Below are 13,401 nucleotides of genomic sequence, written 5' to 3'. Positions count from 1 at the left end.
AGGGTCTGTAGTGGCGCCTCTAGTGCTGAGATGCAGCACCACTCGGGAGCCCAAATCACCTAGTAACCGCACCAGGCGCCATGTTGGAAGACCAGAGTCAGTCTGGTGGAAGTCCTCCTCATCGTCCACATGACTGGCTGTGTTTAACTTCTGGAAGGTTGCCCATTATTTCGTTTTTCTAAGTGTAACAGTATAATTTTAAACCGTCCCCTCGCCCATACCCGGGCGCGAACCAGGGACCTTCTGCACACATCAACAACTGACGCCTACGAAGCGTCGTTACCCATCGCTCCACAAAAGCCGCGGCCCTTGCAGAGCAAGGGGAACTACTACTTCAAGGTCTCAGAGCAAGTGACGTCACTGATTGAAACGCTATTTAGCGCCCACGCTAACTAAGCTAGCCGTTTCACATCCGTTACATAAGGACCCAGAAAACGGAGGCAGTGGGAGAACCTATTTAAGTAGGTAAATATATTTTTAACATGATAGCTACAGGAACTTTGTGTGCAGGCTAACTCATATGAGCTGCTAACATAATGTTTGCTAGCTAGCCAAGTGAATTAAATATCACCAGCTAGCTAACTTAATATTAGCTAGTTACCTAGCCATCTTGAATTATTTATTGTTGTAACTTGAAATGCATTTGTAGCTAGGTACGTTAGCTAGCTAGCTAACAGCCGTGGAAGAGGGTGAAATGACTACTAGCAGTTCCAGCTGTCAGAGAAGAGGGCGTAGTTTACTCTGGATAAGGCAGGTACTGTACCTTTGTGGGAGGATATTCTGAAAAGGTTAGTGAGGAAAACTGAGGACAGAGAGCTAGAGCAACATAATATTCAGTGCTGTCTAATTTGAGTATAATGCAGCCTGTTTCTTTGTGATGTTTTCTGTCCGGAGATACCCAGTCTGCAGATGAGGTCCAAATGACTGTACCAAGAGAATAAGGGTACATCCTTGCATACCATGGATTATATGTGTACCTATGTTAGCAAATTTTGTCAATAAAAATACAGTTGAAGTCACACACAATGTATAAACCTATTACAGCTAGGGCAGGCCAACCCTGCTGGGTGTGCAGGCTTCTGTTCAAGCCCAGCACTAACACACCTGATTCAATTTATCAAACCTAATTAGTTGAAAAACAAGTGTGCTATTGCTGGTCTGCAACAGAAGTCTGTTCACCCAGTAGATCAGGGATCAGTGGAGCGAGTTTGGCCACCTCAGGTATTTCCTTTTTTTTGTTCACCTGAAATGAAGCTTTAGTAATAGCCTACCTGTTACTAAGATGTCTAACCTTTATGAGTTAGCTTACTTGTATACTTTGAAATGATATGAAAGTGTTGTTTCATTGAAGTGAAGTGTATAACTTAATATAATATTCTATGTTGATTTAATCACAATCCTGGAATAAAGATGGGAAGGGAATCTGTCTGGTTCTGTGTTTTATTCTTGACGGAACCTTTTTGGTTCAGTCATAAGCTCTCCAAATTAGTTGTATTTGATTGTCACACTTTTTTCAGGAGATTAGGATATATGTGAATCCATTTTGCAGCTGATAATGACATGCAATGCCAATGCAGCCATAGGCCTACAGTACTACAGCTTTAGCCTTCTGGGCATTTGCAATGCACCCCTTGACATTGTGCATCTGAAGCAGATAATAGCCTCACACACTGTTTACATATTGTTCAGCCATACAGTTGAAGTCGGAAGTTTACATACACTTTCGCCAAATACATTTAAACTCAGTTTATCACAATTCCTGACATTTCATCCAAGTAAAAATTAATTCCCCGTCTTAGGTCAGTTAGGATCACCACTTTATTTTAAGAATGTGAAATGTCAGAATAATAGTAGAGAATGATTTATTTCAGCTTTTATTTCTTTCATCACATTCCTAGTGGGTCAGAAGTTTACACACACTGAATTAGTATTTAGTAGCATTGCCTTTAAATTATTTAACTTGGGTCAAACGTTTCAAGTAGCCTTCTACAAGCTTCCCACAATAAGTTGGGTGAATTTTGGCCCATTCCTCCTGACAGAGCTGTTGTAACGGAGTCAGGTTTGTAGGCCTCCTTGCTCTCGCATGCTTTTTCAGTTCTTCCCACACATTTTCTATAGGATTGAGGTCAGGGCTTTGTGATGGCCACTCCAATACCTTGACTTTGTTGTCCTTAAGCAATTTGCCACAACTTTGGAAGTATGTTTGGGGTCATTGTCCATTTGGAAGACCCATTTGCGACCAAGCTTTAAATTCCTGACTGATGTCTTGAGATGTTGCTTTAATATATCCACATAATTTCCCTTCCTTATGATGCCACTTATTTTGTGAAGTGCACCAGTCATTCCTATAGCAAAGCACCCTCACAACATGATGCTGCCACCCCGTGCTTCATGGTTGGGATGGTGTTCTTCGGCTTGCAAGCCTCCCCCTTTTTCCTCGAAACATAACTATGGTCATTAAGGCCAAACAGTTGTATTTTTGTTTTATCAGACCAGAGGACATTTCTCCAAAAGTATGATCTTTGTCCCCATGTGCAACTGCAAACCGGAGTCTGTTTTTTATTGGTGGTTTTGGAGCAGTGGCTTCTTCCTTGCTGAGCGGCTTTCAGGTTATGTCGATGTAGGACTCGTTTTACTGTGGATATAGATACTTTTGTACCTGTTTCCTTCAGCATCTTCACATGGTCCTTTGCTGTGGTTATGTGATTGAGTTGCACTTTTCTCACCAAAGTACAAACATCTGTAGGAGACAGAACGCATCTCCTTCCTGAGCGGTATGACGGCTGCGTGGTCCCATGGTGTTTATACCTGCGTACTAATGTTTTTACAGATGAATGTGGTACCTTCAGGCATTTGGAAATTGCTCCCAAGGATGAACCAGACTTGTGGAGGTCTACATTGTTTTCTGAGGTCTTGGCTGATTTCTTTTGATTTTCCCATGATGTCAAGCAAAGACGAACTGAGTTTGAAGGTAGGCTTTGAAATACATCCACAGGTACACCTCCAATTGACTCAAATGAGGTCAATCAGTATCTTCTAAAGCCATGACATAATTTTCTGGAATTTTCCAAGCTGTTTAAAGGCACAGTCAACTTAGTGTATGTAAACTTCTGACCCACTGGAATTGTCATACAGTGAAATAATCTGTCTGTAAACAACTGTTGGAAAAATGACTTGTGTCATGCACAAAGTAGATGTCCTAACCGACTTTCCAAAACTATAGTTTGTTAACAAGAAATTTGTGGAGTGGTTGAAAAACGAGTTTTAATGACTCCAACATAAGTGTATGTACATTTCCGGCTTCAACTGTATGTTCTCAATTTAAAAAACGACACCAGTAGACAATGTTTGAAACGTACACACAACTACTACTACCAAGTTCAATGCCCGATACTTTTCTCCCAGAAGGTCTGACTGGCACTTGGAGGAGCCACTGTGATAATGAAGATGGTTTGGCTAAGACTAGCACAACAATAACATTGTCAATGCTAAATGTGTTTAAATTGTAAAATTAAAATAAGATAGTCTATTAGAAATACATTTTATTCAATGAGGCAAGGCAAAGCAGAGATCACACACAATACTTTTCATTGCACCATTATTAATGTCCAGCATGTTTACAATGTCATAAACAATAGCCTTTTACATGTTGTACAAAATTACATTTTATATATTCATACGGTTTAAGGGGGCATTTCTGGCATGATGACAAGGTGAAGGTGCTCTCGTAAAATATCTGTGTGTAGCTGGTGCAGAGGAGTCAGGTGCAGGACAGCAGAGATGAGTTAAAAAAAAGTAACTTTACTCAAAATTACCTAATACATATAGTAATACCAAGCCCACACAATAGGACCGAAATACATAAAACAAACACGCACAAAAACCATGGGGAAAACAAAGGGTTAAATAATGAACATGTAATTGGGGAATTGAAACCAGGTGTGTAAAACAAAGACAAAACAAATGGAAAATGAAAAGTGGATCGGCGATGGTTAGAAGGCCGGTGACGTCAACGGCCGAACGACGCCTGAACAAGGAGTGGGACTGACTTCGGAGGAAGTCGTGACATCTCTACTTAAATGGCACAACAAAATCATTCAGATTGACCAAAGCACAGCATATGACAAACATTGACCAAAGCACAGCATATGACAACCACGTTGTATAACTGAGGGAAAGGAAAGGGACAAAGTAGTGGAAGTAGAAACTGATGCTGCTGCAGCGTTGCTCGTCTTCACAGTGGGAATCCAGTCGACATGGGTGTCCTGATAGAGGTCAGCTGGTGAACCAACCGTACATAAACAAATGAGAAGCACACCTGATGTTAGAATATCACTTCTTCAGGTCACCTGTACCGTCAGGGCTCTTAATTGTTTTGTTGTGTTTAATTCAGTCAGGGGTTTTTGTGTCATATAAAGATCAAATCTAATGTTGGGCTGGAACAACCAATAGTCAACACAGCAGGGTGTCCTATCCCATTGAGGCCTTCGTCCTATGCTGTAATGTATATTTTCCCTCTTATGAATAAAGTTCTCAACAAATTATCATTGGGTCAGTGCCACTGGAGTTTTTTGGGACAATAATGTCTCCCTTTTTCATGGTCAAGGGAATTTACGCAGCAGGTTAGGAGAATTAACGTAGCAGGTTAGGATAATTACATTAAGGTTAGGAAAAAGGTTAGGGTTAGCTAAAATTAAAAGCATTTACTTTTGATGTTAATTTGACAATAGCTCAATCCCTTCTAGCTATGATCCCTTTTCATAGGCCTAGATTACATGGTTTCGTTTTTATTGATTTGTCGTCAGTGTCAGCAGCGTAGGCATAGGCTACCATCGAATTAAAAAAAGATTATGCTAATGTCTCCAGTCATATGAAGTGTAGTAGAATTGCATCAAATGTTTATCAGAGGGCACATTTTTCCTGTGCAAAGTAATTTAAAAAAAAAACATCTCTGATATCGCCTAAATTATGACTATCCAATCTACTCATCACATTAGGAATAGGTTAGTATGCTTACATTAGCCTGCAAATGCGATGAGAGACTAATGCAATCCTGCATTTTTATGGTGAAAAAAGTAGCTTCCCCAAAACTTGAATCTCATTGACACATGCTAATAGCTAGACTACACGCTATCTATCTAGCTAGATAATGTTGGCTAATTTAGTCTTGCTGTTAACACCTGGTTGACAAACCGCTAAACTAAACTATAAATCAATCAGACTTACCAGTGATGAAATGATCGGAGCAGATCCTGTACTGACAGCTGTCTGAGTGCAGGTCTGGATGGGTAAAAAGGTTTCTTCGGTTTTCTGTCAGTTCTTGAGTCTTATCTCCTTGGTGTTTCATGATTGCGTGTTATCTGTAAAAAAAACTGTTGTCTTTCCTATCTTGTTGCAGAAATTGACCGTGGTGATGAATCAACTTGTTTTAGGCACTGTTATCATGCAGCTTGGGTTAGCCACTCAGCAGTTGTTGTCGAAAGAATTGATGCGGTGGTCTTCCAACATGGCCGCCAAAGTAAAAGTCAACTGGCAACCCTCTATAGGCTACAAACACTGGGGTAGAAAACCATGGCCTTCGGCATGGGTATTTGTTAACCAGGAAGCATACTACTCACTCGTCTATTCCTAAGGTCATTGTCAGCTCAGAGTACACAAGGCATTGATGGAATGTTTGAACAAGGGAGGCGCTTCTGCACACTTCTGTCTGGGATAGAGAGCAGAAGCAGAATATGTCGTTTGAGACTGTTTGGCCCATTTGCGTTTAGTCCTGACTGCGACTTTTTGTGGTGCAAGCTTAACTTCTACAAATGGGCGGTAGGCCTACTACGAAGTCCCTGAGCCATCAGAAAGAGATTGAGAATACCTTGTGTGCACATTGCACAACGTGATGAAGCATGCCTACACGATACAGTATTCTACTTTCTGATGGTGCTATGATCAGTGCATCACAACACTGTTTCCATCGCTGCATCCAAGCCACCTCAGCTTTTCTGTTTTGAATTATCTCTAATGCACAGGGAAAGGGTTAGGAGCTGAGCGTGGGCTGAGGCAGATGGAGGAATGTTTTTCCTATTTAAAAAACCACTCCTCAGTCCTCCTAGGAGATATGGGGTGTGAGTATTGGATGAACGGTGAAAATGATGACTAGTTACATAATACTAACATGCCAATGCACAGTGAGCAGCGTGAGGTGCAGGATATAAAGTTCTTGAGCTCCTGTGTCTGCTCCATCTGCTGTGTTTACTGGTTCACTGGTCGTGTGCCATGCGTTGAGTCCTGCATTGAGCTTCGTCCACAGCCTTAGTCACCTACAGGGAAGGCAGGGGAAAAGGGACAGGCCGAGCTGGCCCATCCTGGGACAGAGGCCAACAGAAGCACTCAGCCAGACATAATCACTGGAGAGTTTACGTCCGATCACCTCCCAGCCTCTCTTTCGCTCTTCCTCTTTAAAAAAAAAAAGTGTTTGTTGTGCTTGTATGCCAGCCAGCACCAGCAGGCCATTATTGCATGACGACAGTCGACAGGCTGCAAGATGTATTATTTTTTATTCACGGTCTAGTACGTTGATCTTTACACACAGGGTTGTTTTCATTGATGTCAGAAGCGGAATACCTAAGCCTCTAGTTTTTCATTCCACCCCTAAAGGGAAGATATAGATGAAAATAAAGAAAAAGACAGACGGGATTGGTCAGTTTGACTGTTTTTGACGATGAAAACTTCCGGTATTTAGCAATGTAATACAATGTTCTGCTGTCTCACAGTGGTGGTATGTCACATGTCCGTGCATCCTTTGTAAGACTAGACTTCAATAGTGTTTGCCCAATATGCGTGAGTAGTAGGCATGATCATTTCCTATTTCATTGGAAATTATGATCTTAAGGTGTGGGAAGTGAGCTCAGAAGGATATCCCTTCTGTGTCTGTGGACAAGACAGACATCACACTAAATTACCACACAATGAACCAGCTCTATTTACTCAAATGTCATCTTCAAATGTCATCTTCCCTCAAAACCACGTCATTGTGGACTATTGTGTGACCACGAATTAGAAAATAAATCTTGGGATTTTACCAATTCCTTACAGAGATTATTATTGTTACTGTTATTGTTGTTACTATGACAAGAGCATAAATACATGCCAATTGGTATGGATCCTGGTCGTTACACCTACCTGGTATGGCTCTGTAGGGGAAAAAAGGTTTAAAGATAACACCCTTTTTTTATTTATTTTTATTTTGTAGGTTTACATCATCAAAGTGTCCTGGTCTGATGGCAGCACAGAGGTCATCTTCAGGCGCTACAGCAAGTTCTTCGACCTGCAGGTGAGCTGGGAACTGTTATGGGAAAACCACTGTGTAGTACACACCTTGTAGTACAATCGTAGTTTCACACTATATGTCCTTGTCTCAAATGGCACCCTATTCCCTGTAGTCCACTACTTTCTACCAGGGACTACAGATGAAAATGAGCTATCTAGTTAAATCTGGTGCAATGGTTGTACATTGTCCCTGACAAATAACAAAATCAATAAATAATGCCCCTAAGGGCTAAAATACCATTGTGCTATGCCATCGTACAGGTGTACCAATAGGAATACAGTGTTAGTGTCTGTGTTAGTGTCTTGAACCATGTGACTTGGTTTGGTAATTTATATGAGTCGATTCTGAAAATGAACTAATTCAATGGAGCCTGGAGAAGCTAAATGTGGATTCCAACAGATAACCACAAAAATATTTATTTCAGACGAGAACGTCACACAGGCCGTTTATTGCATGTGGAGGGAATTTCATCAGAGTTCCAGTTCCTTTTTTCTGTGGCCATCTGTGTTAAATAGATCATCCAATACTGACAAATGCTATTTCTTCTCATAACAAATTCATTATTATGTCAATATTAACTACTTACAAATAATATAATATATAAAAGCATGATACATCATGGTTTGGTAAGGCTATGAAATATAAGACTATAAACAGTTAGGGCAGAAAGATGACCGTAATCTCTTTCAGAATCTACACTGTACAAAATATCCTGTTGTCTTTAAAGTAACTTTACGGTGCCATTTAGGATGCGAACTTGCACAGTGAAGGAGCGATGAGTCATTTAATCTGGCTGTTGCTGCTCCTCTGCAGCAACAGCCAAGTGCACTGACCCACCTGGATGCATCTCTCTGAGAGCCTGCCAAGGCTGGTGTCAGTAGGGACATAAAACCAATGAGATGGCCCGGGCTGGAAAAGTGCCTCCCACTGTGGAACACTTCACCTGGCTGCTTCACTATTCTCTGGTATTGTAAAGCATCAATGGAAAAATAGTCTCTCTGGGTTCACAATAAGGCACCCATTATTTTGGAAACTATTACCCCCCCCCCCCACCACACACACACACACACACTGTTCCTCTTTTCCTTCCACTGTCTCTCGCTGGGTCATCATCCCTCACTCCTCTGATGTCACTGCTGCCTACCCTGCTGTCCATCCTGGAGACAACCATTGTTGAATATGAAAGGTTGAGATGAACAGATTGGGCTGGCAAAAAAAATGAAAGATGACATGGTCATACAGGCTGTCTCGTGCATCACATCCCATCAATAGTGGCAAATGCTGTGTGAACCAGACCTCAGCAGAAAATAGTTGTATTTTGTAGTTTATTTGAAAATATCAACTTTTCAAATACTTGAGGTAGTCGAATAGAGGTTATATAGAGTTATCTAAAAGGCAACTATTTTCTTTGATATTCAAATGCAGGTATTAAAAAACTAATAATATTTGAAGGTATGTATATATATATATATATATATGTGTATATATGTATATGTATATATGTCAGTTATTTGAAAACAAAAATATTTATTTGATGAAGAACCAAAAACTATAACAGTTAGTTGAATTCGTCTAAATATACTCTGAGTATACAAAACATTAGGAAGACCTGCACTGTCCATGACAGACTGACCAGGTGAGAGCTTGTTAATGTCACCTGTTAAATCAACTTCAATCAGTGTAGCCTACCAGACTTTTATGCTCGCTTCGAGGCAAGCAACACTGAGGCATGCATGAGATCATCAGCTGTTCCGGACAACTGTGTGATCACGCTCTCCGTAGCTGACGTGAGTAAGACCTTTAAACAGGTCAACATACACAAGGCTGCGGGGCCAGACGGATTACCAGGACGTGTGCTCCAGGCATGTGCTGACCAACTGGCAGGTGTCTTCACTGACATTTTCAACATGTCCCTGATTGAATCTGTAATACCAACATGCTTCAAGCAGACCAGCATAGTCCCTGTGCCCAAGAACACAAAGGCAACCTGCCTAAATGACTACAGATCCGTAGCACTCACGTCCGTAGCCATGAAGTGCTTTGAAAGGCTGATAATGGCTCACATCAACACCTTTATCCCAGAAACCCTAGACCCACTCCAATTTGCATACCTCCCAAACAGATCCACAGATGATGCAATCTCTATTGCATTCCACACTGCCCTTTCCCACCTGGACAAAGGGAACACCTATGTGAGAATGCTGTTCATTGACTACAGTTCAGCGTTCAACACCAATAGTACCCTCAAAGCTCATCACTAAGCTAAGGATCCTGGGACTAAACACCTCCCTCTGCAACTGGATCCTGGACTTCCTGACAGGCTGCCCCCAGGTGGTGAGGGTAGGTAGCAACACATCTGCCACGCTGATCCTCAACACTGGAGCTCCCCAGGGGTGCGTGCTCAGTCCCCTCCTGTACTCCCTGTTCACCCACAACTGTATGGCCAGGCGCGACTCCAACACCATCATTAAGTTTGCTGACGACACAACAGTGGTAGGCCTAATCACTGACAACGACGAGACAGCCTATAGGGAGGTGGTCAGAGACCTGGCCGGGTGGTGCCAGAATAATAACCTATCCCTCAATGTAACCAAGACTAAGGAGATGATTGTGGACTACAGGAAAAGGAGCACCGAGCACGTCCCCATTCTCATCGACGGGGCTGTAGTGGAGCAGGTTGAGAGCTTCAAATTCCTTGGTGTCCACATCAACAGCAAGCTAGATTGGTCCAAACACACCAAGACGGTCGTGAAGAGGGCACGACAAAGCCTATTCCCCCTCAGGAACCTAAAAAGATTTGGCATGGGTCCTGAGATCCTCAAAAGGTTCTACAGCTGCAACATCGAGAGCACTGGTTGCATCACTGCCTGGTACGGCAATTGCTCGGCCTCCGACCGCAAGGCACTTCAGAGGGTAGTGTGTACGGCCCAGTACATCACTGGGGCAAAGCTGCCTGCCATCCAGGACCTCTACACCAGTAAAAAATTGTCAAAGACCCCAGCCACCCCAGTCATAGACTGTTCTCTCTAGTACCTCATGGCAAGCGGTACCGGAGTGCCAAGTCTAGGACAAAAAGGCTTCTCAACAGTTTTTACCCCCAAGCCATAAGACCAATGGTTACCCGGAATATTTACATTACGCTTCTGCTACTCTCTGTTTATCTTATATGCATAGTTACTTTAACTATACATTCATGTACATACTACCTCAATTGGCCCGACCAACCAGTGCTCCCGCACATTGGCTAACCGGGCTATCTGCATTGGCTAACCGGGCTATCTACTATCTCAATAAGCCTGACTAACGGGTGTCTGTAAATAGCCTTCCTACTGTTATTTTCAAATGTCTTTCCACTGTTGTTTTATTTCTTTACTTACCTACGCACACACACACACACACACACCTTTTTTGGCACCATTGGTTAGAGCCTGTAAGTAAGCATTTCACGGCCTCCCGGGTGGCGCAGTGGTTAAGGGCGCTGTACTGCAGCGCCAGCTGTGCCATCAGAGTCCCTGGGTTCGCGCTACTGGGGTCTCCTCTCTCCATATACACACAACAAGCCCTGCCCCCTGTCACTCAAGGAGAGCAGTTTTTTCTCTACTATGAGTCACAACCACTTGCTGTTCACTGGCAGGGACAGCCTTTATGGTCAATGCTGCAGATGCAACAAGATATTGGTGACGACAATGCTGATTTCCTTGCTTCTTAATATGAATCTGCAATCGTTCTATATTACACCATCAGTTTTTGTATCTTACTGGCTGCAAACACTTAGTTTGTGTCTTCTTAGCAAGTTGTGGCCAAAATAAATTTTGTTAACTGCCAATGCTAATCGCTAGTTAGCTGGATACCTAGCGAAATGTACTTAGTCAGAGCAAAGGTAGCTAGCTAATACACCCTGATACTAGTGCTCGTGTACTGTAGGCCTACATCAGTAGGTTGTTTGTGCAATGGTATATTCTAAATCAGAGAGGAATAGGCAAAGCATTAATATTTTAGCTACATCAAAGCTAGCTACATCAGGTAAGAGAAAATAAGCTCTGCATGTTTACTCCTCTCTAATTAGTAATGCAGAGTTGGTCTTTAGATTCCTTGAAGCCAGAACCTTTGTGTAAACCAGTGTTTCCCAACTCCAGTCCTCGAGTACCCCCAACAACACACCTTTTTGTTGTAGCCCCAGAGAAGCACACCTGATTTAACTTGTCAACTAATCTTCAAGCCCTCTAAACTCTAAAAGCATTTTCGACTAGATACAAACTCCCATTCCTATGCATAGGTGTGATGTATAGCTGATACTTTGCTACTTTCTCACAGAATCTCACAGCTGTCACATATTTTCCACATGCGGTAATGGAGCAACAAAACCCTTTAAAAGTGGAAACAGCACAGTCCTCTGTTGAGATCATTGGGCTGCCTGTTGTGAGCAGCATTTTGCACAAAAGCTAAACATGCCCCTACTCTCTGGCACACTAAGATGCTGGACTCTGCAATAAATTGCATCCCATGCTATTCTTTTTAATCTGGAAACAATTAGATATAACATATGCCTAGACTTAAAAATGCTGAACGGAAGATATCTGGGTCTTTATATACAGTACATAGCAGTACTGTGTACTATGGAAATGAAGTGTGAATTCAGCAGTTGTGGATTGAGTGGTTTTCAATTCTGGAATGCTTTGGAAAGGGGGAAAAAATCCATGTGGAAGACTTAACAAGTTAGCATAATGATATATACATATCTAAAGCACTTCAAATGATACATTTTCTGATATAATATAAAAGACAATACGTAAGGAATTCAATAGCGCAGGGATGATCAACTAAATTCAGCCAGGGGAAGATTTCTTCTTGAGCGGATGGACAGGGGGCTGGAACTTAAATAATTACAAATAATTAATAGACAAAGAATTGACTGCAAGAAGCCCAAAATGATATATTTGACTTAAACAATAATTACAAACCTTGAAACAGATTTTCAATTGAAAATCACCTGGAGCTGATTTCCTGGTTGTAAAAACACCAGGAAATCAGCTCCAAGTGATTTTCAATTGGAAATATTTTACAGTCTTATCTCCAACAATGAAAATACAATAAGAAAAAAAAAAATTCAGAAGACTTGGTGGGCAAATTAAAACACCCACGGGCAGAGGTGGGTAGAGTACCACAAATCTGTACTTAGTCCTTTTAAGAAACTACTCAAGTAAGAGTAAAAAAGTATTTGAAAAGTACTTGAAGTACTAGTGTCAAATTTTGTTTGGATTTTTTTTATACCATATAGCAAACAAAAATAACAATTTAGTGCAATTGACATTTACTTATTATTTAAGCCTGCCAGCATCATCTTGCAGATGTTCTCCAGCACAAGTAGTCTCCAATGAAGACTAACATATAACAAAGTCCGTAGGCTGTACAGTTTCAATTATGGTCTTATTCAAAGTTGACTTAATATCTATCAATGTGCTCTTTCATAAAAAGGTAAATGGCACTCAAGACATTGGAATAATTTACCAATTTCAGTAGCATTAATGAAAATGTATTTCACAATATCATTTAAAGCACATGTAATGGTGAATCCATACTAAAAAAGATTTACACCAAGTGTGAGTAGTCCTTTTTTTGCTCAGAATGAAATGGAAAGGAGGTCAGGTAAGTTTTACAACTGTCAAACAGCAATCAATATCGAAATGTCACTGTCAATCATGTTACTAGAATGCAAATCAGACACATTTCAGCATGGAACAAAACATCAATGTGGGTATTCAGGTAAGAATCATGTAAGTAATACAAATAATCAAACATTGCAGATATCAGTCTTTTTCCTGCCCTGGTAGGATTTACCCTGCATCCTCCTTCTCTTCCGAACCTCTCTTTTCCACTTTGAAGGGTCTTTTCTTTTCTTGGTTGGCCCATTCTCCTCCCCCTCGGTTGACTTGATTTCTAGTAGCTACAGTATATGGGCCAAAAAGCTTACTGAGATGATGTACTGTATGACAGATGTGCTTAAAGGTCTTGTCATAAAAACAGAATGACATTTTAAACACACACACACACACACACACACACACACACACACACACACA

The 13,401-nt window shown here is 41.4% G+C and overlaps 1 protein-coding gene across 4 annotated transcripts in view; it reads left to right on the top strand.

The window, feature by feature from the left end:
• Positions 1-13,401, top strand: part of LOC110537747 (SH3 and PX domain-containing protein 2B) — an 84,723-nt gene that overhangs the window by 1,674 nt on the left and 69,648 nt on the right. For all 4 annotated transcript variants that reach the window (XM_036937766.1, XM_036937764.1, XM_036937765.1 and 1 more), the window contains exon 2: positions 7,244-7,324. In XM_036937766.1, the coding sequence (XP_036793661.1) occupies positions 7,244-7,324 (81 nt within the window). The remainder of the gene's footprint in view (positions 1-7,243; positions 7,325-13,401) is intronic.

This window comes from Oncorhynchus mykiss, chromosome 12 (genome assembly GCF_013265735.2).
Source record: "Oncorhynchus mykiss isolate Arlee chromosome 12, USDA_OmykA_1.1, whole genome shotgun sequence".
NCBI lineage: Eukaryota > Metazoa > Chordata > Actinopteri > Salmoniformes > Salmonidae > Oncorhynchus > Oncorhynchus mykiss.
Note: the sequence above shows the minus strand (reverse complement) of the source record. Positions and strands in the feature narration are given on the sequence as shown.